General features: G+C 41.7%; 3 protein-coding genes across 4 annotated transcripts in view; 2 read left to right on the forward strand and 1 right to left on the reverse strand.

The window, feature by feature from the left end:
* Positions 1-2,532, forward strand: bcdin3d (BCDIN3 domain containing). The gene is made up of 2 exons (XM_075461548.1): positions 1-228; positions 530-2,532. The coding sequence occupies exons 1-2, from the start codon at positions 34-36 to the stop codon at positions 1,073-1,075; spliced, it is 741 nt and encodes a 246-aa protein (XP_075317663.1). The 5' UTR covers positions 1-33; the 3' UTR covers positions 1,076-2,532.
* On the reverse strand, positions 2,238-19,339 carry ppp4r1l (protein phosphatase 4, regulatory subunit 1-like). 2 transcript variants are annotated; one of them, XM_075461545.1, is made up of 20 exons: positions 19,106-19,339; positions 16,523-16,567; positions 15,972-16,101; positions 14,118-14,224; positions 13,879-14,021; positions 13,622-13,768; positions 13,036-13,143; positions 12,353-12,418; positions 11,934-12,092; positions 11,401-11,525; positions 10,127-10,641; positions 9,725-10,038; positions 8,204-8,290; positions 7,892-8,077; positions 6,290-6,451; positions 6,018-6,118; positions 5,728-5,848; positions 5,398-5,532; positions 4,937-5,078; positions 2,238-4,348 (listed from the first exon to the last, which is right to left on the reverse strand). In XM_075461545.1, exons 1-20 carry the CDS (start codon positions 19,110-19,112, stop codon positions 4,203-4,205), a joined length of 2,946 nt encoding a protein of 981 aa, XP_075317660.1. In that variant the 5' UTR covers positions 19,113-19,339; the 3' UTR covers positions 2,238-4,202. The 2 variants fall into 2 exon arrangements, with proteins under 2 accessions (XP_075317660.1, XP_075317661.1); XM_075461546.1 differs by lacking the exons at positions 14,118-14,224; positions 16,523-16,567; positions 19,106-19,339 and having other exon boundaries at positions 15,972-16,034.
* Positions 19,222-23,148, forward strand: part of rab22a (RAB22A, member RAS oncogene family) — a 13,286-nt gene continuing 9,359 nt past the window's right edge. The window contains exons 1-3 of the mRNA XM_075461547.1: positions 19,222-19,717; positions 20,985-21,064; positions 22,381-22,462. Of these exons, the coding sequence (XP_075317662.1) occupies positions 19,682-19,717; positions 20,985-21,064; positions 22,381-22,462 (198 nt within the window). The 5' untranslated portion in view covers positions 19,222-19,681. The remainder of the gene's footprint in view (positions 19,718-20,984; positions 21,065-22,380; positions 22,463-23,148) is intronic.

Here is a 23,148-nt window from a genome sequence, read left to right on the forward strand (position 1 = left end):
ACCCGGAAGGATTTGGTAGTCGCACACATTACAATGGCAACAACGTCGAGCGGAGCAGGTGATGAAATAAACGACCCCGGCGCTGCTCCTTACGGAAACTTCAGAAACTACTACACGTTTAACCCTCCGGAGAACCGCCTGAGTCTGATTCCCGCCTCTCTGCTGCAGGATTTGGGTTATAGTCGAGATGAAGACACACTGGTTCTGGACGTGGGGTGCAACTCAGGGGTGAGTCTGAAGCACATCTGGATCTGAACATGGCACACGGCAGTGGGGCTCCTTTTATGGTGAAGAAGATGATTTGAAGTGAAAATCCGTCCCTGTCACATAGTCCTGTATTATTGAAAAAATAAACTAAGTTGAATGAGGTCAGAGGCTCATGTGTCATATGTATATTTCCCATGATGCAACGGAAAAGAAGCTCCCTCTGGAGGGATAATCTGAACCGTAAGTGGAAAATCTGTGGTGTTTCCCTTTAATAAACCTGAACTCCAACGGTTGTCTCCTCCTGTCTTTCTGTGGACCTCAGGAACTGAGCGTGGCCTTTTACAAGCATCTGCTGCCGGAGCCTGAAGAGGAGTCACACGGGAGCAAAGTTCACCTCCTGGGCTTCGACTTGGATGAAAGCCTCATCGAGCGGGCGCAGCAGAGCAACCCTCAGCCTGGCAGCATCACCTTCATCCCTCTGGACATCACCGAAGACACCGAGCGGCTGCAGGACTACCTCGTCCAGCACGGCAGCTCCCACTTCCACCTGTGTCTGTGCCTGGCTGTCACCATGTGGGTCCATCTGAACCACGGAGACTCGGGCCTGCTGCAGCTGCTCTCGCGCCTGGCCTCCGTCAGCCAGCACCTCCTGTTGGAGGCCCAGCCCTGGAAGTGTTACCGCTCTGCAGCCCGGCGCCTGAGGAAGCTGGGCCGCTCTGACTTTGACCACTTCAAGACCCTGAAGATCCGGGGGGACCCGGCGGATCACGCCAGGAAACACCTGGAGAGCAACTGCGGCATGGAGCTGATCCAGAGCTTCGGCAGCACCGCATGGGACCGTCAGCTGCTGCTGTTCAGACGGAGATGAGAGTTCGAGGGGCTGCATGTTCACCCTGTCCTGTTGTGTCAGGACAGCAGGACGAAGCAACAGCTGGATCAGTTAGTTGATCCACTTTAATCCCCAGATTTGTATTTATATACTGTGGATCTGAAGTGCCATGTAGAAAGAGAAAGCCAACTTCACATTAGAGGAAACAAAAAACATTTTTACAACAGAAAACATTAACATTTCAGAGTAAAACAGACACAAAATATTGCACAAAAAAATGCTTTTTATTCCACCTAAAATATTGTTTTCAAATGTTCTATCTGGTCTTATAAAATGTCCCCCCCCCATTTTGTTCCCTCCAAAATACGAGCTGTTAAATCTGTTCTTGTTTTCTGTCGTTTTCAGTTTTTCCGAAAGAGCAGGCGAACTGAAGTCATTAAGGTGTTTTGCAAATCAAATAACTGATTTATTCATTTGGGGAAAAACGGGGAAGAAGACAAAGCCGCAGCAAGCTAATGAATTTGTTACGGACAAGTCTGCAATTTTTCAGAACAACTTGGTCAATAAAATGATAAATTCGATTAAGAAATGAAAAGGTGAAATGCCTCCGTTGTAATTCAGTCATCAGCTGTGTTGATGAACAGACTTTTTACAGTTAATATAAGAAAAAAAAAACTAAAAAAAAACCCAGCAAATCTTCACGATAGAGAAGCGAGAACCTATAAGTGTTTTTCTTTGTTTGAAAATAACTCGAATTATTGTTAATTTGACCATCCATCCATCATCTACCGCTTCTCCGGGGATCGGGTCGTGGGGGCAGCAGCTTGAGCAGAGAATTTGACCAATCATTAAAAATCCCACTAAGAGCTGCAGTTAATTTTTAGCTGATGTTCATATTTGTTACGTTTAACCCATTAAGAACGACGGCTTCATTTAAAAAGCTTCATCCAACCCGAGATGTTTCTGGAAAACTTTATTTTAGTTACGCCTCTGAAGATACTCGTCACAAAAAGTAAAAACCATGAGGCACAAACGTCAGCCGTTGCTGTAAAGAACATCGACTTCACCCAAAAAAACAAAATGACACGCTGCTCAGAACACAAACTAAACAACACACGGACGTAAAGTCGGGTCTGAATGGGGTCGGTAAAGCTCCGTCTTCACCAGCCGAACCACCAACAAACGCGTCCACACGACGGTGTAATTTTCATCATTTTAATTACAGAATACTAAAAATAACATTACATAAAATGTCTTTTTAAAAGGAACCATTGAATATTACAAAGGTTGTAAATTTTGTAAAGTTAGGATATAAAATCTTTGAACTGCGATGCATAATTGAAAAAGAAAAATAATTTTCATAAAATGTATATATTAACTGTTCTACTACATAAAAAATGAGATGGACACAAATCGCAGACAGACGAGATGAGTCGACACCGCCATTACTGCAGTGAGCTCTCCTTTCGAAGGAAGAAGGACTTGAGATGCACAGCACACACCACAATCAACTCAAGTTCTCAAATTATGCTCATTGACAAAAAAAAAAAAAAAAAAAAATGAGAGGGGGTGGGAGGGTTATCATTTACAACTGAGGGTAACGAATGAGCTCAAGAGACTGCAGAAAAAAAAAAAAAAAAAAAAAAAAAAAGTGACTTGGTGACTGCTCCCAATATTCACACGCATCTCGACTAAACTGGCCTTGGTTCCGTTAACACACCTTTTTCCACAGGTTCAAGCTGTACACAAAAGAAAAAAAAGAAAAAAAAAGACAATTTTTGAGAAATCTCATACTTTAAATCATTCCACCAGGACAGGGAAATATGATCAGGTGTCTTTCAGTCTCCTAACGCAGCCATTACTATATTCTACTGTACAACTGGTCAGTCGGATCAACTGAAAGAAACCGTGGTCGTATTTTGATATCAGGAAGTCAACCTTAAGTACGCTGGTTCGGACTGTACACAAGAAGGAGGGTGAAGGAGGGGGGAAACATGCATTATCCAACAGTGTGCTTGCTTTCATCTTCTTCTCTGAGTTTTTTTTGCGTCACCCTGTGTCACTTCCTCGTGAGCCCTTGTTGCTGATGTTTCGTCAGCGCCACAGAATCACTCAGAAAAAAATGAAAAATAAGTCGCCGTCCGAGGACATTCGGAGCCCGTTTGAACGGCGCGTGTCCGTCCACGTGTGCGACACACACGGGCTGCTCGTGTCCAAACAGAGGTATTTTATTAGTCTCCTGCCACTTGGGAGACTCGTTGTGTCACATTTTTGGTTGAAAGACACCGAGAGGGGAAAATTTATCAAAAGATATGGATTTAATCACGCTGAGTGGCAGAATCACTGTTCCTTCTGTGCAGTAGTAGTGGTTTCTGTGGCCCGTGAAGACCAGGTGAGGGAAAGAGTGATATGAGAAAGCAGAAGGGAAGAGACAATAACCTGAAGGATATCTCAGAAGACCAAGGACGTCTGAGAAGACAGGATTTCAGGAGAAAATGAGGCGATGGACCAGCAGAGCTACTTGGTTTGACCGGTCTGTTGCTCAGACAGCTGGAGGTTTTTCACCAGGGATCCAGGAGCTGCTGCTTACAATGTAAGCTTCATAATGCTGTTTAGGTTCAGATGAGTCCCCCTGAGTTAGTGCACACATCAGAGTCAGTCAGTCAGGCAGGCAGGCCTCGCCCGCTTGTTCTTTAAGAAATCCACAAAAAGAAGAACTAAGAAAAAAAAAACAATTGTTTGAATTTTATATCAAGCTTAGAATCAGCTTTGGAGAGCACGAGCCTGTCATAGCTTCACTTGTCTGTGGTGCGGTTGATGTTAGTGTGGAGGAGGGCTGGGGGAAGTTCAGGTGTAGCTATGGCAGCCACCATGGCCGCCACCTGAGTCCTGCTCGTTTTCTGAAAGCTTTACATTTATCTTTTTTTAATTAACGTGCGCTCTGTAGTGCCCAACCAGAGATGTGGTTGTGTCGTTTTGAGCATGCTCACACGTCTGTCACTCAATCTAAACATCTGACATGATTCTCTAAGTGGTTGGGTCAGCCCGGCGGGCGAGTGGTCGGGGATCTGGTCGGGTGCTGGTGTCGCAGCGTACGCTGGCTGTGCATCAGCCAGGCAGACAGGTAGGTAAGACAGGCAGGTGGGCTGTTGACAGGGAGCTGAGGCTAGATCAAAGGAGCTGTGTCCATCAAGCCTTTGTTTGGGTCCAGGCTGGCGAAGAATCGAACGTCCCGGTCCTTGTCGGACTGCAGGGCCATCACGGTCTCCTCCAGCTCGTCGGAGTAGGCACAGCCCGGCTCCTTGAAGTATGCTGGACAAAAAGCTCAGTTAGTGGAAAGAAAGAAAAACCTGTCAGATAAAAGATGATACTTTTGCCATGAATTCTAAAAGCGGAGAGCCGCAGGACATTTTGAGGCTTAATAAATCAACCTTTACTTCTTTGCTTGGTTTACTTAAAACACCAGGAAACAGTTGCATTAAGAATCTTAAGAAATAAATATTTCAAAGATAAGGTTTTCTTTATAGAACGAGTTTAGGATTCCTCAATAATAATAATAATAATAATAATAGGTCCACAGAATGCCCGTAAGGTTAAGTTTTTCCTCTTACTTTGACCTCATACTTGACTTAAAAAGAGTTGAACTGATGCACAAAGACCATCACATTAACATAAAGCATCAACAATGAATCAATGCCCAGTTAGTAATAATGAAAACAGATGAAGCTACTCGTTTTCTTTTCTCCTGACATTTCTTTTAAATAATCTGTCTGCTCGTTGCGTGAGACAACAGCAGGTAAAGCATCAAGGACATTTGTCCTACGCAGCCGGACCTAAAATGCTTTGTGCAGCTGATGTTTTACAGGGAAGACTGTTTTGAACATCATTGAGTTTATTTACCTTTCTCCATCACGCTCTGTCGCAGAGCCTTGGCCACCAGTACTCGGACGTTAGCCACTGGGTCTGAGGAGAGGCTGAGCAGGCTGGGCAACAGATGCTGGCTGAACTGCTCCATGGGCATACAGTCCTCCTCCACAACGGCCTACAGGAAGCGCAAGGACAAATTAACTCTCACAGACACAGCTACAGGAAGAAATCAGACAAAAAGCATTCATGATGGCGAAGATGCAAGAGATCAAAGCATCTAATCAGACAGAAAACCTAAAGAACAGGCTCGTAAACATTGATGTTCCATAAAAAAAAGGAGTGTTGTGTAAAACTCTACAATGATCCTTAAAAAAAAAAAATACTTCCAGTGAGAAAAACAAAATAGAAAAATGATTAATTTGTCATCAAACAGAGAGAATTTCGGGAAGCTGCTGTTATCAAAAGTGACTCGACTTGAGATGAGAGTTACAGACCTGACAGATGAAAGCAAAGGCCTGCCTCCCCACCCACTTGGGACAGTGGCAGAACCTGACGGTGAGCTCGTTGATGAAGTTCAGGCCCAGATCATCAGCCCTGCATGCGTACAGTTTCTGGAGGATCTCCACCACCTGAGGGCGCATGAGGCGATTACAAACACAAAAATACATCTCAGACTGATTCTGGAGGTCAAAAAAAAAAATAAATAAATAAATATGTATATCAGGGAATTATTTTATTTTCCAGTGATTTTATTTTCCGATTTTCCTTAACTGATACTCTCTCCACCAGTAGATCCCAAACCTCGCAGCGAGCTGTGAACTCACCAGTTTGTAGGAGATCCACCTGACCTCTGACACTTTGTCAGAGCAGAGGGTGAGCGCTATTTGTCTGAGGTAGTCATACACGTCGTAGTGGCTGTACAACTCGATGATTAGGATGAGCTGCCTGGAGGAGAACACAAAAGGAGCGATCAGATGAACAGTGCACGTGGCTGGTAGAAGAGCACGAACAGCACACACAACCAAACAAATGAGAAAAGGAATAATAGGGATGTTTTCTGTTTTTCCACAAAGTGCCACACAGGTAGAATTGACTGGAGGGAAGGGAGACGTACTCTGCCAGCTCGTATCTGAATCTCCAGTTGCGACTGTTGTCCGTCACCATGAACTCCTGCAGCTGGTACAGGTACTCCCTCCTCTTGTCTGCGTGAAGCAACTGGGAGATGCACAAAAATCAGCTTAGTTACCAAAGTACAGCCTCATGAATGCTGTAAACGGGAGCTGTCGGGGGGTGGGACAGCATTGAGGATCTAAGACTTTCAAAGGAGCTCCGTCTGAGCAGGTGTTATTGCACTCAGAGCAGCAGCAGGGGGAAATCAGGCTTTACCTTCAGGAAGTCATACAGGTGTTTGAGCACGCCGATGCGAACCTCGTCCAAGTCTTTGAGGAAACCATTGAAGATGGGAACCAGATCCGCTGCTGTCAGCTGGTCCCCAAGAATAACTGCCAGCTCGTGAATGGAGAACGCCAACGTGCGCCGCACCTTCCACTGAGAGCGAGAAACAAACGGATTATAGCAGCTGCCATGGACAAGAAAGCACCTCGTAAAACCCCCCCCCACTTTTTACAGACTTCTATACATGTGCTTAATATTCCTGTTTGGATGTTTATGTTTAAAGACACAAACTTCTCTTTAATATTGATAAAAAAGTGAAAAGATGAAAGTTTAATCTCTCTTTAGAACGCCATTTTAAATAAAGCCTGAGGTCGGAGTTTTGTTATATCTACATGTAGAATAACCAGAAAGAAGAGACATAATGTCAGTCTCGTATCTCTCACACGCTCCATCAACCACAACAGCAACACAGGGAATGTGGCAACAGCACGAAGAACCATTTGTCCTAAAAGCCGCTTTACCAATCGCTTTAGAGAAGCCACTTCTTCACTTGTGCTGAGGTGCAATGTCATTCGGTGCTGTGAGGATGCATCTCGCAGCAGTGTGAATGTCATCACAGTCACAAAGGACAACACCACCTCTTTGTTCACATCCTCAAGTCAGAAACTTGCACAACAAGTGTTGTGTTAAGGCCTCAGTACAAAGTGACTCAGGGGAAAGAAGAAAAGGTGAAATGGAAGTCAAAAAGTGTGCGCTCTGATCTACGAATGGATGATTAAATGCATTACTATTATTAAAATATCCCAAAACATAGACCAGGGAGACTTTAGCAGCTCCTGTTTACAAACTAAGCAGTCAGAACACAACATGAAATGACATATTAAACGCAGGCAAACTGGCATAATGCCACTGATGTTTGATTAAAAGCAGCCTCTTGTTATGTAAAGAGATGGGCTGGGTTTTGGCCAAAGCTTGTGAAATGATGTAAACACAAGGGTGACACACATGAGTTATCAAAGTTCCTGAGATATTTCTGCTTGCCCCCTTTCTTTTTTCCTCCCTGTGTCACCTGGTATGCCCCCAAAGTAGGTGCTGTTCAATCAGATAAAGTCTGCGACCAACAGTCACAGTGTGACGTTCATTAAGCTTCTATTAAGCTAATATTCTTTTTTTTAAACTTGGAAGGATGGCTTCCAGCAAGTTTGTTGGAAAATCAATCATTTTGGCATCATCTTTTGCTTACATGTAACCGACCTCAGGACATGCAAGTAAAGCACAAAGCTGCTCTACAATTCTTCAGATATAAAAGTGGCATCCATCATAAAGAAGCCCGTTTATAACGATTATTCCTGAACTTTCTTTCAGGAGTCGACTGCCACTTAACCGGCTCGTCACAAAGCACAAAAGTCAAACTAAAGTAAAAATCTTCCACTGGCAGAAACCCCGGAGCTACAGAAAACCTATACTTAAGCCCTCACTCTGTCCGAGCGTGGCCTCCATTTCTCATGTGGCGTTTGTCCCGTTTTAGAATCAAACAGTACATCAAATCAAAACTTGGGATTTCGTGTTGGTTTTTTTTCCTTCTCCCCCTACCTGCACATCAGTAGCGAGGGTTTCATACGTGTCCTTGAGGCAGTGCCAGTTCTGTCGGCCGAGAGTGAGCGCCACCCCCGGCAGGCTGAAGGCACAGTGTTTGGCTATCTCTGTATCCACCGTCTGGGCCCGGGCTGGGTCCGTCATAGAGAGGTACTGATCCAGCAGCTGCTGGGGAATAACATTCTGCAGACACAGAGTCAACAGCTTGATGATCAAAGAGGGCGACAGGAACTGCGTCTGTGTTAATCAATATCGACTCCATGGAGCTGATCGATGTTGGCAGGATGTACGACAGCAGTGCTGACTGACCTGGATTTTAGGCTTATCCTCAGACATTGGGCTGTGAGGAGAGTCCTCCTTTCCTTCCTCCTCCACACTCTCGATTAGTTCAGACTCCTGAGGAACATGCAAACCCACACCAACAGATGTTACAGAACACGCAAAAACACCACATTCAAAAAAGCCAAAACTCATCACAGTAAGGCCAAATTTAAAGCACACAATTTATGGAAAAGAATCTGATTGCACGCTGGAGCTTAGGAGATGCCACATGGGGATCATAAGTCAGCTTTCAGATCCGAACAGAACATTAAGATAAACTCTAAGAGGTTCAACACTGTGGGTCATCCAACTCACACAACCATCTCCATTTCAAACATCTGCTTCCAGAGATTGCTGATCACCAACATAGTCAATAAAATAAAATAACCTGATATAAGTGTGCTGGATCCAGCTGGCAAAAAATTTAAGGGATAGTACACACTGCTCGATCAAGATGTTGAGATACTCGAGACAAAATGTGACCACATTTGTGGGCCTTCCAACGCGCCATCATCCAGATGTGATTAATAAAAACAGCCATACAGTCCTGATAAAAACCCAGCAGCGAAACTGATTGAATCTGCTTTGTACTGGCTTAAGTTGATGTCCATTTAATTGTCATCCATGCATTCATCTCCAGTAGACTCCATTACTGTAATGCTCTTTTAACTGGACTTCCCAAAAAGAGCATTAAACATCTGCAGCTCATCCAGAACGCTGCTGCTAGAGTTTTAACCCGGACTAAGAGATCTGAACACATCACACCAGTTTTAAAATCTTTACTCTGGCTTCCAGTCAGTCAAAGAATACATTTTAAAAGCCTGCTGATGGTTTACAAATCTCATAATGGTTTAGGCCCAAAATACATCTGTGATATGTTCAGATAATATAAACCCAGCAGAGCTCTTAGATCCAAGGACTCAGGTCAGCTTCAGAGTCCAGAGTCCAGACTAAACACGGAGAAGCAGCATTTAGCTGTTATGCTGCAAACAAGTGGAACAAACTGCCACTGGAGATTAAACTTTCACCAAATGTAGACATTTTTAAATCCAGGTTAAAAACGTTTCTTTTCTCATGTGTCTATGCATGAAATCTGCACGATATCTTTTAATTTATCTGGACTGTTGCTCGTTTTTAAATTCATTTAAATTATTTTATTTGTTTCTCTTTATATTCTTTTATGTATTTTAATGCTTCTTCCACTCCCTGCTGCAATGCTTTTATTTCATGTGAAGCACTTTGAATTGTTTTGTACATGAAATGTGCTATACAAATAAATTTGATTTGATTTGAAAATACAAATACTAAAAGCCTTATTTTGTGGGAATTTAAAGCTTAATAATGCGAGATAAATCCACACAGGGGTGTCAAACTGATGAAAACTGATGCTGAGCTGTAAACCAAAACCAGGCGTGATCTGCAGTGAAACCCTTGCATCACCCATCACTACTGCTCCACTGTTATCATGGCTTGGACTAACACACTTGAATGATCTGAAGAGACTCGTACCAGAACAGGGGAGTCAGGCGGAGACTCTTCCTGGTCCTCCAGGGGCTCCGTCTGCGTCTCCTCGTCTCCTTGCTCCTGGACTGGGCATGTCTCTGTGACGAAAGCAGTTTCCACTGTTTGCTCCTCTTCTGTGCAGGTCTCCTCAGTCTCTGGCTGATCCTCCACAGATTCACTTTCCTCCGCTGGGCTGGCAGAGTTATTTTCAGGCAGCACCTCTGGCTGTGGCTCACTTGGGCTGTCGTCTGTTGGGCTGTCGTCTGTTGGGCTGTCAAGCTGCGCTGCCCTCAGAGCGGCTGACAACACTTGGACTTGAGCTGAAAGTACATTACATACTAAGCTAAATCTACATATCGGTGCTGTGCCATAAGCCTCTTTATACGTATCCTGGCTCAGAATACTCACCTTGTACGTCAGGATCAGCGATGTGTGGTTGCAAACAGTCTAAAACCTTCTGGATCTGGTCGCTGGTAGCTTTGCCATGGCTAGACTTGGTATCTGAACAGAGCTCTTGAGGTTCTTCTTCTTCTTCTTCTGCCGCCTTCTGCTTCTCTCTCGCTTCCTCCAACGTCTGACAAGTTAGCATTTTCAGCTCCCCGCTGATGTCAGGTAAAGGAGATCTCCAATAGTGGAAAGAATTAAAGTTCTCATCTGTCTGCTCGGTTTCTTTTGTGTTTCTAGCATTGTTTGTAGCCGTGGGGCTGCCGCTGCTGTTTGTGAGCGTGAGGCCGTCCAGCGTCTCTTCGGGAACAGAAGCGTGGTTGTCATCAAAGCTGTGGACGTCTTCGCAGTCGGCTGTGGACACGTGCTCCGGTGACGGCGTGGCACGGCCGTCCTGGTTGGGAGGTGTATGGGTGATGGTTCTTTCTGTGTGGCAGCTGCTCATGTCGCCGCAGTTCAGGGAGTTCAAAGAGCAGTTACTAAAATAGGGGGGTAAAAGTACATTTAAATCTGAGGGGAAAAAAATTTAAATCTTGCTCTAAATTTATCAGACCTCACTAAAGATTTAAGGAGTTTTTTTTTTTTTTTTTTTTTAAATCATTTCTCTTTAAACGTAACAAGATTTTCTGGGTGAAGGAGAAAACTCATCCTCGGGCAAACAGGAAAAGAAGAAAAACTGGTCCATCCTGATCATGCCCGGCGAGTTAAAACCATAACTCATTTAACTGATGATGTAACACTTAAAGTTGCCCAGGCCAAGACAAAACACCAAACTCCTGTATGTCCATAAAGTTCACAAAACAGATAACGACTAATTTGAACCAAGATAAATGCCATAAAAAAAGACATTCAATTTACTATTTGAACAGAATGAAGTGAGCACTCATTTTCAAGTCTGTTTAAGACATTAAGACCTAAAAGACACTTTAAAAACAGCCTCCGAAAATAAGAGGTTTTCTTACATTTTGACAGAAATATCTACTAAAACCTTTATTGACCTCCACAAAAATAGAAACATAAACATGCGAAATACAAACCAACAGCGGTTCAGCCTCTCCCTGATATAACAAATGACAGGCCTCATAGCAATCAATGTTAATTCATTAATCTATGTCATTGATTGGGTTTCTTAAAAAAAACATCAAGCTACAACGGTGGAAGCAAACAGGTTTCATCCCCTCTTAATGGGTTAACTATGTGTAGATATATAAAGGCCAGTGCTGGCCAGGTGACCTTACCTGTGTGATGTGCACCTGGGGACCTCTGGGAGGGCTCCATCGTCTCTGAAGTGAAGGCCTGTGCTGGAGGGGTTGGCAAAGGTAGAAATGAATCGCCCCAACGACTGAAAGGCAGCCTGTCGCACCTGAAAGAGTAGAGGAGGGGGTCCATGAGAGTCGAACTGTAGGGTCCAGTTGTAGCAATGAAGAAAATCATTTGAAGAGATGTTATCTAAAATCTGGCACATTGTGGATACGAGCAAATGATGATATCAGTCAGACCTTTGTGGCTAATCAGATGCAGAATATACAGACTTTGCTTCGGTCTGCTGACAAAATGCTCATATTTTATACCACATCCTCTTATTTATTCTTTTTTTTAACCAAATTTAAGTTTGCACAGTTACAAGCACAGAGAACTTAATCAGAAATGCGAAAATGATGCCATCGAGGGGGAAACAAAGAATCATTTTAATTAGAGATGTGAGCAACAACTGGCCCAAATTCCCCACAATCACATATATAAGAAATAATCCAGTTTCTGTGTGTCCTACCCAGCGGGACTGGTCACTGATGAGGTTGATGAAGAGGGGGGACAGTTTTGAGCGGCGCACCTCTGGAGAGGTGGAATTGGAGACCATCATGAAGCACTCAGCACAAGCTTTCCTGATGCCCCAAAGGCTGTCCGAGCACAAATCGAAGAACTTGGGCATCTATGTTAAAAACAAAACCACAACACTGAGTGTTTAAACTGTAGAGAAATCTGAATAAAAAAAAATATTGACAACAACTTAATACAGCCGGCTTAATGCACCGAATATGATGTTACAAAACTCCACTAAGACGCAATGTTAAGCTTTGATGTAACATAAGAAGAAGAAGAAGAAGAAGAAGAAGAAGAAGAAGAAGAAGAAGAAGAAGAGGAAGAAGAAAAAAACAAATATGGAATAAAAATGAATCTCAAATCTCTCACCAGTAGTTTTTCAGTGGCCTCCTGACCCACAATAGAGCAAAACTCGCCAAAATTGGCTGCGCACACCTGTAACACATAAGCAATACATAACACGATGAGGTCAAAATCAATCATGGACAAGTAAATCATATGATTAGACAAGTGAGAAATAAAATATGAATGTTTAGATGACAGTGCAGTTACTTTGGGTCCTGACCTGTAGCAACACATTCAAGTGTAGGTTTAGAGATATAGATCATCTCTCTAAGGTGGAAGCACGTGTATTATGATAAACAAACCTTAGAGAGTTTCCCTTCTACCTCAACTACGCCCTAATAAATAGAAATATGTAGAAAAAATAATAATAATCAAGAAAATTATTACTATGAAGAGCTAAAAAAATTTAATTTGTTTACAATTCCTAACTACACTTGCAGCTCTGACATACTCCTCCCCGACTGGCACCGGTTTCTCCAGAGAATTAACATTCCACAGAGAGAACAACAGCGTAGTGTCGGCTAAGTTGATGCAAAAGGCAGAACTGAGGCTGACTAACAGAGTGATTGAATTTACACTGATGGAGCAGCAGAAACGCAATTAAACCTGACCTCAAATAGCTGCCATCTCAGCTGCGCCTGCAGTCAGAAACAGAGAAACACCTAACCTCAGATTTCTTGAGGCAGATGTGGTTTTGAGCTTGTTACCTTGCGCACTTGGAAGAGCCTGGCATCGCTGCACAGGTCACAGAAACGTGGCAGCAACAGATGCTCCACTGTGTCTTTGCTCAGCATGGTGACGACTTTACACATTATCTGTAAGAGGGGACAAACACGCAGAGGGCTGAGTGACTTTTTATTAAGGTTAGACTGAGAGCTTTACGGAGAAACAAACAAAATCGTGTCATTGGGGGAGAAACAATCGGGACATTATGAGCATGGAGGGAAGAAAGGAGTCTATATGTGTTAGAAGCTCGGGCTTCTGTGTGTCGCAGGAGGCTGAACTGGATTTGAGAAAACTTGACTGAAAATTGGGTAAAGTGAATAACTGCAAAGCTGACGACTACATGCAATAAAAAGACAGATGAAATTAAATAAGCACACTTAACTTTTTATCGTTTCATTAAAAAGGGGTGTTACAATAAAAATTAAATATCTGAATTCACGATTCAATAATACTGTACAAGTTTCAGTGTTATTACTTAAATCCCAATCTTTTTGGACTATCAATTGTAGTTTCATAATGAAAGACACCCACAGGACAGACAGCCGTGGGTAAAAAGGGGGTTCTTACAGCTACTGCCTCGATTTTGTAGTCATCGTCACTGCTGGGTTCCGTCAGGTCGAGCAAAACTGGACAAACTTTGGTCTCCATGTCGGCTTTAGAGATGAGGCCCTGCTCCAACAGAACAAGCAGCGCTGCCTGACTCGTCTTCCGCACCTGGAAAAAAGGTGGAAAAATAAGACCGTCGCATCGCCCGATATACCAATTAGGATTTTCATTCACTCATTTGTAATTTTAGCTATAAAACTGGTAACTCCGTAACCTACCTGGTTATTCGGGTCAGTGAGATACCTGACCACAATCGGTACCAAGTATCTGGAGAAAGCCGCAGGGAAGTTGGGCCGACTCTCGTGCAAAAACATGGCGATGTTGGGAATCTGCTCCATCAGCTCAGCTCGCACCGTCGGCTCTGCGCACACGGATCACAGTTTGCTCTCAGTACGCCAAGACAAAGCAAGACAACAACAACTAAAACGAAAAGGAAAAAAAAACAAAAAACATCTACCTCCATCCTCTGACATTCTGGCAACTGTCTCCATGACACTGATAAAGTCATTTTCATTGTCACTGAATTCTCGAAGCACATCAAGCAGGCCACGAGCCACGATCTGCCTAGAAAGCAATAGCTTTAAGTTAGTGGAATGCCTGCCAATACCTACGAGTGTCAAGTGCACACAGCGTAACACACAGCACTGACGGGGAAGTCAAGCTCATTACACGCGCGTCTACTTGAAAATGGCAGGAGGGCTCGAATCCCACAAAGCTGAGCACGAAAGGCATCCAGACGGGAAATAAATGTGTTTGTGTGGATGCAACAGCTGTATTAGGTCTTTGCAGAGGCACTGTGATCAAACTGTACAGAAAAAACAAAGTAAACACTTTAAATATGCTATGGTTATTTGGAAAGCTTTACCTGTTAAGCAGACAGGGAGTAATTTTTTAGAAACCCCAGATTAAAACAAACAAAATAAGAAATTACATATTTTCCGACTCTACAATAAAAGGGAAATTCTATTATCAAGTTAACATCCAAACACTCTGTGGATCCAGTGAGGGCAGTTATTCAGATGATAACAGAAAAAAGAAACCATTTATGATACAAATCAGCTACAACTGGATACAATTCATGCCATAAGAAAACAAGGTCATGAAAGCAGGAGATCAATGTGCGACTCTCTTTACGTGTCAATACTTTCATTCATAAACATTTCTACAAGAGGTGACATTTAACAGTTACCTTACAACTAAATTCTAGCAGCTTGTGTATGTTTTCTACCATACTTATCACAATGCTCTCTACACCAATTGTCAGCATGACAGTACGTCTTTAGTACTGCAAACACATCTGAAATTACAGTTAACCATTATCTTTAAGACATAAAGCAGATTTATCCTTGCTCACAGAAACATAGGATTATCATCGGTGAACACGACACTATTTCAAAGTTGATGAAAAACTCAAACAACAGATAATTGGAAGAAAGCAGTGACGAGGATGTAAGGTCAGAACACTGAGAAAACACGCAACAGTGTGGATGCAGAAAGAAAACAGGCGCAGGATTAAGAGAGATATTTTGGGGGCATTAGAAGTTTTGGTAGCACAATAATATATGCAAGAGGCATCTTTCCTTTCAACCTCATCTGAAGCAGTTTTCAATCATTTCGTCTCTAAAAGTCGGAACCGACGAGCAGTGACCCGAACGTGTGCGAGTACGGTCGAAAAGTTTAAAAAATAACCTCCTATTGTCTTTTCCCTGACCTCATAAAAGAAGTCATGGGGTTAAGGAGAGATGTATTTTCCTACGTTCCCCTTAAGGACGTAGGCCACGCTACTGTGGGAATTCAACCGCAACTCCACTAAGCTGTGATGTGGTTCTGCAACAATGAAGTTACAAGGTTCAGTAAATACTCTCACAACAAATATATCATATAAGAGATAATATTGAACATTACTTTATTATCTAAGGTTGTAAGTGAAAAGGAAAGAAACCTAAAAAGTGAAATCTTGTGTTGTCACAGGCTACTCGTCCTCATATTTATCCACATGAATCATAGTCAGTACCACTGAAGAATGTAATAGAGCGTCGCTACAAAAGTTGCTGCCATGAGGCATTGTGGGGCCGAGTTATCTTCCTCATAAGAGATGGTCCGGTGTTTCCTAAGCTAAAGGAGATAATTAAGGAAGCATTGGAGCTCCTTTCCTCAGCATTCAGAGAATTCGAACAGCGTTCCTAAACAAAACAGACTATTTTACCGGACCCTGCGACAGCATTCGGGACGGACATTTGGAATTTTAGCCTTTTCGCTTTTTTTCCCTGACATGTTGGGGCGAACAGCGCAACCACAGAGCTCCACTTACCTGTTGAAGACATTCTCGCTGAAGGCATACTTCTCCAGCCTCCCAAGAGGAGTTAGATTGTCTTGTCCTGCGTCGAGGAAGGCTGTGATGCGGATGCCGTCACACTCTGAAACATAGTCGTCAAATCCAACTGTGGGAGGAAGAGAGGGATACTTTAATAACCACAAACAGGATTAATGTTTCAAAGCAAAGATGTGACAGGTGTCTCAATGTGCTGCTGCGATGAAGCTACTGAGGCTAAATATCAGGAATGAGGAGCCTCCATGTGAATTAAGCAGGAGAGTAAAACTCAGTGATCTAATTCATTTTCAGAGGATAAATACTCATCGACTTAGCAGTTGGATCTCTGCCCTCTTTAATTACCACTGCAAATACAAATTACAAGTACAATGGGCTGTATAACATGTTAATAAGAGGAAAGCATGACCTCAGAGGTTCCGCAGGAATAGGACTCCTCTAAATAACTACCTGCTCAACAATGTTACTCATACATGCAAGAAATGCTAATTCTGACATCTAACTTTTAAATGTGGTTATACTTGAGTACTCACAATCATCCAGATCATCATGGCTATCTTCAAAGTATAAAGATAGACCTGCAAGGACAAGGCAGTTAGCGGGAGGCAGCAAACACGCTATCAACATACCGTCAATCTATGCAGCACCCCTTAAAAAATTAAAAGGAGATGTTGGATGGCAGATTTACAGTGACAATTACTAAGAAGGGACAAAGTCTTCTGTTCCAGTAGTACTGACAATAAATCATTGCGGTCCTGCGGATTAATCACTCTGTAAAGGCAAAGCCTCATGCATCCAAATCACAGAATCAATGTAGCGATTTAAAAGAAGCAAATCAAGACAGGTCAGTAAGCACTGGGACGGATTACTAAAGAGATCAATGAATAATTCATAATGTCAAACACATAATACTTCTGTTTTTTTCTCATACATTACGTTCCTCGAAGTAATAAGCTGCAAAGGTGAATTGCACATTCAACTGACAGTTAATTCCTCTTTAACTGTTCTGCATTTAACTGAGACGTGTTTCTGCTGCTCAGTCTGCCATCATTCAGATGAATGTTTTCATTAACAATCTTTCTGTTTGCCACAACATGTGGCACCGTGGCGAGCTCCAGTTCGCAACTTCCAAAGCGAACACAAAGTTACACCAACACACATGTCTGAACATTTTCAACTAAAACAGAGAATCACAACCTGTATGATGAAAGGCAGGCGTCATTCAGGTTGCATCAGGCTGTATTAGCTTTTACATGGTTTTCTATCAGCTGATGACTCACCAACACCTTTCAGAGCACAGGCACTTTTACACTGCGAGCTCATCTACTCTAGCTTTACTCGCCACCTGACTAAATTCTCGCAGGTACTGTTTTGGTATCCGTTTGGTCAAAATAACAAATTTGCAAGATTATTGAGAAAATTGGAAGAAAAAGAAATTTCTTAAACTTGTAATAATAATTAAATTATTAGCGGATTGAAATGATTGTTAGTGTTGTTCAATTAGTGTTGAATTTAACAGTTTTGCATAAATTATTTCCATTGACTTGTTTAAGAACAGCTGGATGAAACCAGCGGGATTAGTGCACTTCCGTTACCAGCTTTTTAAACTTTGTTAACGACCCCCTTTTTCAACTTTTTCAACAGCGGTTTATTTAGATTAAGTTCTGATCTTCAACTTTTCTGTGAACAACTACTGAGATGAACAGCATGGGTTCAGCTAGAGAAGGCAATTTGCCTGATTTGTTACATTGAGGTGGCAGTCATATGAACAATGAACAGAAAAGGACAAACAGCATGTTAATCATAATTTGTGTGAAAGTCAGCCATAATATAAACTGTCACGATCGTAACATCCCTATTTCCAGTTTTGCTTTGTAAGTGATTTGAACCCCAATCTGATTATTTCTCTGAATACAACAGAGGGATTTCACACAGAAGGGGCAACACATGTCCATGGGTAAACAACAAGAAAAAAACATTGTGTCAGAACAAACCATAACGCTCCACCACTAGGAGAGGATTTTTTTTGTCTTCCATACAACTTAACCTAATATTTATCCCCTAAAGTCTCTGCTTGTTTGAAGAAAACAGGCACAAAACCTTTTCGGGCAGTCTCACTTCCTGAATTCGAGGACATCTTAGACAACAAATGTTATTTATGTCCCTGTTTGATTACTATGAAGATGAAAAATTCTGATAGTCAATGTTTTCTGCGGTTATAATGTTATGGACGGAATGTTTTTGCATTACTTTTGTGATATGTATATGTATTCAGTACTTATTGTACTATTGCCGAGTGAGTTGGCCAGGACGCTCGCGAAAGAGATTTTAAGAACCAAAGAGTCCAATTGTCCTAGTCTAACTGAGCGTTAAATACATAAATTAAATAATCAATCAATAAGTAAGTAACACTCAGCCCTAAACGTAAAACAGCAGCTCTGTAGCCTGGTTAAAGGAAGGGTCCAGAAAGACGTCCCAGTATGAGAAGCATGTGTTTACAGCTGAGCAGCAGAGGAATGTTCTTCAAATATAAAAACAAGCCATAATTACAAACGGTAGATTCCATCTTGTTTTTAATGAGTGAAGTAAGTAACATTACCAAATATTCCAAAGCACCCCAAAACACGGTAGCAAATAACAGCGTATCTGCTTTGTTATGGTATGAAGGGGGATTTGGTCAGCTTATGGCTGAAACTGACTGCAGCTACCGGGCTAACGTTAGCTAGGTTAACACGTTAGCCTTTGGCATGACAACAGATCGAAAATAAACCCGATAGAATTGGGAGATATAGTTTAACTACAAACGCCTATGGTGATTTTAAAATGATTTTCACACAACCACTAGTTATGAGTTAGAATGCGTTTCCGAGGTGACCCATTTCGACACTCCTGAGTAGCTTTCCTTAGCTAGCTGGCTAGTGTTGCTAAGTATGCTAACACGGCTTGTCCAGCCCTGTCGCTTGACTCGGCTCCTCTTCGCATGGAAATACCACATAAGTAGTAAAGTAATGGCCAATGTTTAACTGTTGCAACTCTCAACACCACAGTGGCGCTTCAGTGGAGCCAAAAAAGCCTCTAAGAACGGAAGAAAATAAGGTTTAAGAAAGTGCCATTACCTGCCATCTTGAGTGTCGGCTCGGCTCTGCGGGCTGCCGTCCGTCCCGTGTGGGCTGTCACTACCGCACAGCTGTCACTCAAACACTGCTGCAAACAACTTCCTGAAAGTACTTCCTGATGCTGCTGTGTGCCGGTTGATTATCTTTTAAACGAACACTGCCACAACGGTTTCGCAGCTCTGGCACAAACTCGACATAACTGAGCGTAAACACAATCAGCGGGCTTCTTTGTGTATCTCCTGAAAAAAAAAAAAAAAGAAAAAAAAAATTGCCGATATAGTCACGTGACCGCGTGCCATCGTTCAAGATGGAGACCGTGCGATCTGGTGCTTCGCTGTTAACTAGCTAGCTGTTTACAATAATGACAATATGGCAAATACGACAGAAAGCAGGGGGTTTTAGGGCTAACTGCGGGACTTATCACCTAAAATGAAATGCGCATTTTTCAGCTTTTGATCACGATGAAGCAAAGCTTTTCGTAAAGAAAGACCAGCTGAAGAATATTCAAGTTAAGAGGCAAGCAGAGGAGGAAAATTGTCAATGATCTTCATCTCAAACTTGTGTTGAGACATCGATATGTCGTTGAGAGAGTTAAAAGTTTGTCTCCTGGGGGTAAGTCGATATCGATTTTAAAATTCACTTATCTGCCTTCAGTGCTAATTGTACCTGTATTGTCAAAACAGCTGTGCAGCTCATCTGTCAGGCTGAACCAACACTGTTGGGCATTTCTATTTTAAATAACACATGTTTTGGTAACTTGTGAGTGCGCTGTGCTGTCTCATAACGATATTAGCATTTGTTGAACGCAGCACGGGGTAAAAGAAAGAAAGAAACATGTATGTACAGAATGAATTCCACAGATGGCAGAGGACACCATTCAGTTTATCAGCGTCACAAGAGCAAGTCCTCCTCTCCACCATCTGCTCGTGAGATTTAATAAGAGCTGTCACACTTAGCCAATTTATCTGTTACTAAGTCTGTAGCTGTTTTGTAAAATAAGATTGGGTTATTTCTATAAATATAAACCCTTCAAAGCTTTCACTCAACAGCTTTCTACCTTAAAGTGTTACATATCACTGTGAATTTGAATACTATAGGTTTACAGACAAAACAGGACATTTAGAGTTGTCGCACTCTTTTCAAGGAAGGCATTTTAGGTGAATTTGTAACTTGAAATTGTAGGGATCAATCGCAAACAAAAATAGTAATCTTTTTTGAAAGCCAAAGTCTTAAGTAAGCGTTAAAGAACACTGCTTAGAAAATAAAGCACACTAATAACATTTATGCATGTCTAGGTTGGAGCATATGCCATCCTTTTTGTCAGAAGTATCATTTCAACTAATAGTATAACTTTCCCTGTATCCACTGAAGAGATCAATATATATACCTGAAACAGAATAGACAACACACAGACAAGTAGACTGAAAGAAAATGAACTTTTACATACCGATTATCCATCAGTTTGGGAATTCTTGAATCTAAAATGACTGGTTTTAACATCTCTGATGGGGAAAATGGGCTGCCCCCCCCTGTTTTGTGTCATTTTGAATCCTGTATCTTTAGACTGAATGCATTTGAAGCTGTCACGCTGGGCTCAGACAAACTTTTCAATCTTATTTTCACATCACATAGGATAAATGATCCCATCATCATTGAAAAAAATGAGAGAATACCCAGGAATGAAAATAATCATTAGTTCCAGCTCAGTTCAGATAAGGCAGTCAGTAACATAATTCTCCCATTTACCCTCCTAAGATGACTTTAAAAATAAGATTTTAAATCTCAGTAAGCAGGAAGAGAAAAAGTGCCACAAATAGACATTAGTAGCAATTGTTTCTGACTATGTTTACTAAGCATCGTCTTTATTTTGTCTCTGCAGGATACCGGAGTTGGAAAGTCGAGTATTGTTTGGAGATTTGTGGAGGACAGTTTTGACCCAAACATCAACCCAACAATTGGGTAAGTTCCTGCTGCCTCCAGTGCCTGAAAGTTTGTTCATTTTCCGTCCCATTTGTTGTAGTTTGTGTTGACAGTCAGGACCATAAAGTGGATTCACGGATTCCAATTAGAGCGAGCTTAACTTCGGCGTCAGGAGATTTATTTAAGACCAAACGGATGAGAAATGAACAGAGAAAATAATTGACAGATTGCAGGGAATGAATGAAAAAGATTAGCTGCAATTAGTGAACCTTTGATACCATAATTAACAATGGTCAGCCATGAAATTAGAATGAGGAGAATGATGGTTTTTAACTACTACTTTTACGTTGCCTCACGATAATATGTTGATCATGCTTATAGATGTGTGACATCTGTAAAAAAGCTCTTTAAAAGTTCTTTAAAGTGTCAAAAAAATAAAAATGGGATCCAACAGAATGACATTATGATGAAACTATTTTAGGAGGAACATGAAAAGTAAGAATGAGCGATTGCATTATAAGACTATAGAATTCAAGATATACACTAAATGATTAAGTAGTACTTTTCAGGAGAAAAAATAAAATACCATCATAAAGACTATCATCGAACAGCCTGATATCTTTATTTTATGAAATACAGCGCATCCAGAAAGTATTCACAGCGCTTCATCTTTCCACATTCTGTTATGAAATAGCCTTATTCAAAATGGATTCAATTCATTTTCCCCCTCAGACGTCCGCACACAATCCCCCGTAATGTATAAAGTATAAAAAGTTTGTTTGAATTTTTTTTTTCTCAAATTTCTGAATAGAATTCAATACTTGGTTGAAGCACCTTTACAGCCTCAAGTCTGTTCGAGTATGATGCTACAAGTTTGGCTTGGTGCGCCGTATTTTTGGGCAGTTTCTCCCGCTCTTCTTTGCAGAACCTCGGTATATTTCAAACAAACCTTTCCCACTTTGTCATTTTTAGGCCATTCTGTGTAGATTTTTGAGGGAAAGAATAGATTTGATCCATTTTGGAATAAGGCTGTAACTTAACAAAATGTGGAACAGGTGAAGCAGGTGTTTCTGCTGAATATTAGTATATAACTCTTTATTTTGCCAAAGTTCCTGCTTTGTTGTTTTTTAAGATAAAACCGAAACACAAATCTCTCATCAAAACAGAGGATTGATTTATTGCGAGCCTTGTGAATACTGCATTGATGAAGCTCTGAATGATGTAGTGTTAGTGCCCCATTGGAGGCTTTACACTGTGGTCATTTTTGATTTTTGTTTTTTTGTTTTTTTGTTTTTTGTTTTATTATCTGCTGTTCAAGTCCATTGAGTCTCATTTAAACTATTTCTCTCCACCAGGGCATCCTTCATGACCAAGACAGTCCAATACCAAAACGAGTTGCACAAGTTCCTGATCTGGGACACGGCAGGACAGGAGCGGGTTAGTAACATCCTCTGAGATAATGTCCTCAGCGGCTGTGTTAAATAGCTGCTCTGTCATGTTGCAGGACAACAGCACAGAGGTTTGGTTTTGTTATCATTGTGGAATTTTCCAACCCCCCCCCTCGTGATATTAACAGAAGTGAAAGAACTATTAACATGTATCACGGCACTCCCTAAACCTGCTTTTAAGCATGTCAATACTGCAGTTAGTCATTATTTCTGATAGGGGGCAACATTTTCCTTTCTATAGGTAGAGTTCTGCCACCTCACCAATGACTATAATTTCTTTAAGTCCTCCTCTTTTAGGCTCTTTTTACACATTTTTAATCATATTGAGTGTTTTTGTGTTCTCAATCCGTGAGTGTAGTTTAAGTCTAAAAGAAAACATCAAATCTGTCATTATTAGGCCTTTCTGTCATCTTTATTCTTTGTCCTCTATCTCATTTGCATGTTCTCTTCCCAACCTTATATCATAAGGTATGAATTGAGGAGTTATTTCATGTTGCCATACCTCATGTTGTATGCAACTCTTAGATTTCTCTTCTTAAATATTCTTCACTCTTGTGTCCAAATGTTCGGTCATCCAAACACTTGCACATGATCGGGGGAAACACAAAAGGAAACAGGATACAGTTTTGTGTTTGAGCACCACGTCAGCACTTTCCAGCAATTTCCAGACAGTTG

The sequence above is a fragment of the Odontesthes bonariensis genome, chromosome 3 (assembly GCF_027942865.1).
Source record: "Odontesthes bonariensis isolate fOdoBon6 chromosome 3, fOdoBon6.hap1, whole genome shotgun sequence".
NCBI classification, from domain to species: domain Eukaryota; kingdom Metazoa; phylum Chordata; class Actinopteri; order Atheriniformes; family Atherinopsidae; genus Odontesthes; species Odontesthes bonariensis.

Bases quoted from the DNA above. Each gene is read 5' to 3' on its own strand.
- bcdin3d (XM_075461548.1), top strand. From the start codon at position 34: ATGGCAACAACGTCGAGCGGAGCAGGTGATGAAATAAACGACCCCGGC. The intron at 229-529 runs GTGAGTCTGAAG...TGTGGACCTCAG, and splicing joins ACGTGGGGTGCAACTCAGGG to GAACTGAGCGTGGCCTTTTA.
- ppp4r1l (XM_075461545.1), bottom strand. The intron at 12,093-12,352 runs GTGAGAGATTTG...TTTTTAACATAG, and splicing joins AGGCCACTGAAAAACTACTG to ATGCCCAAGTTCTTCGATTT. The intron at 5,849-6,017 runs GTACGTCTCCCT...GTTCTCCTCCAG, and splicing joins TTCAGATACGAGCTGGCAGA to GCAGCTCATCCTAATCATCG.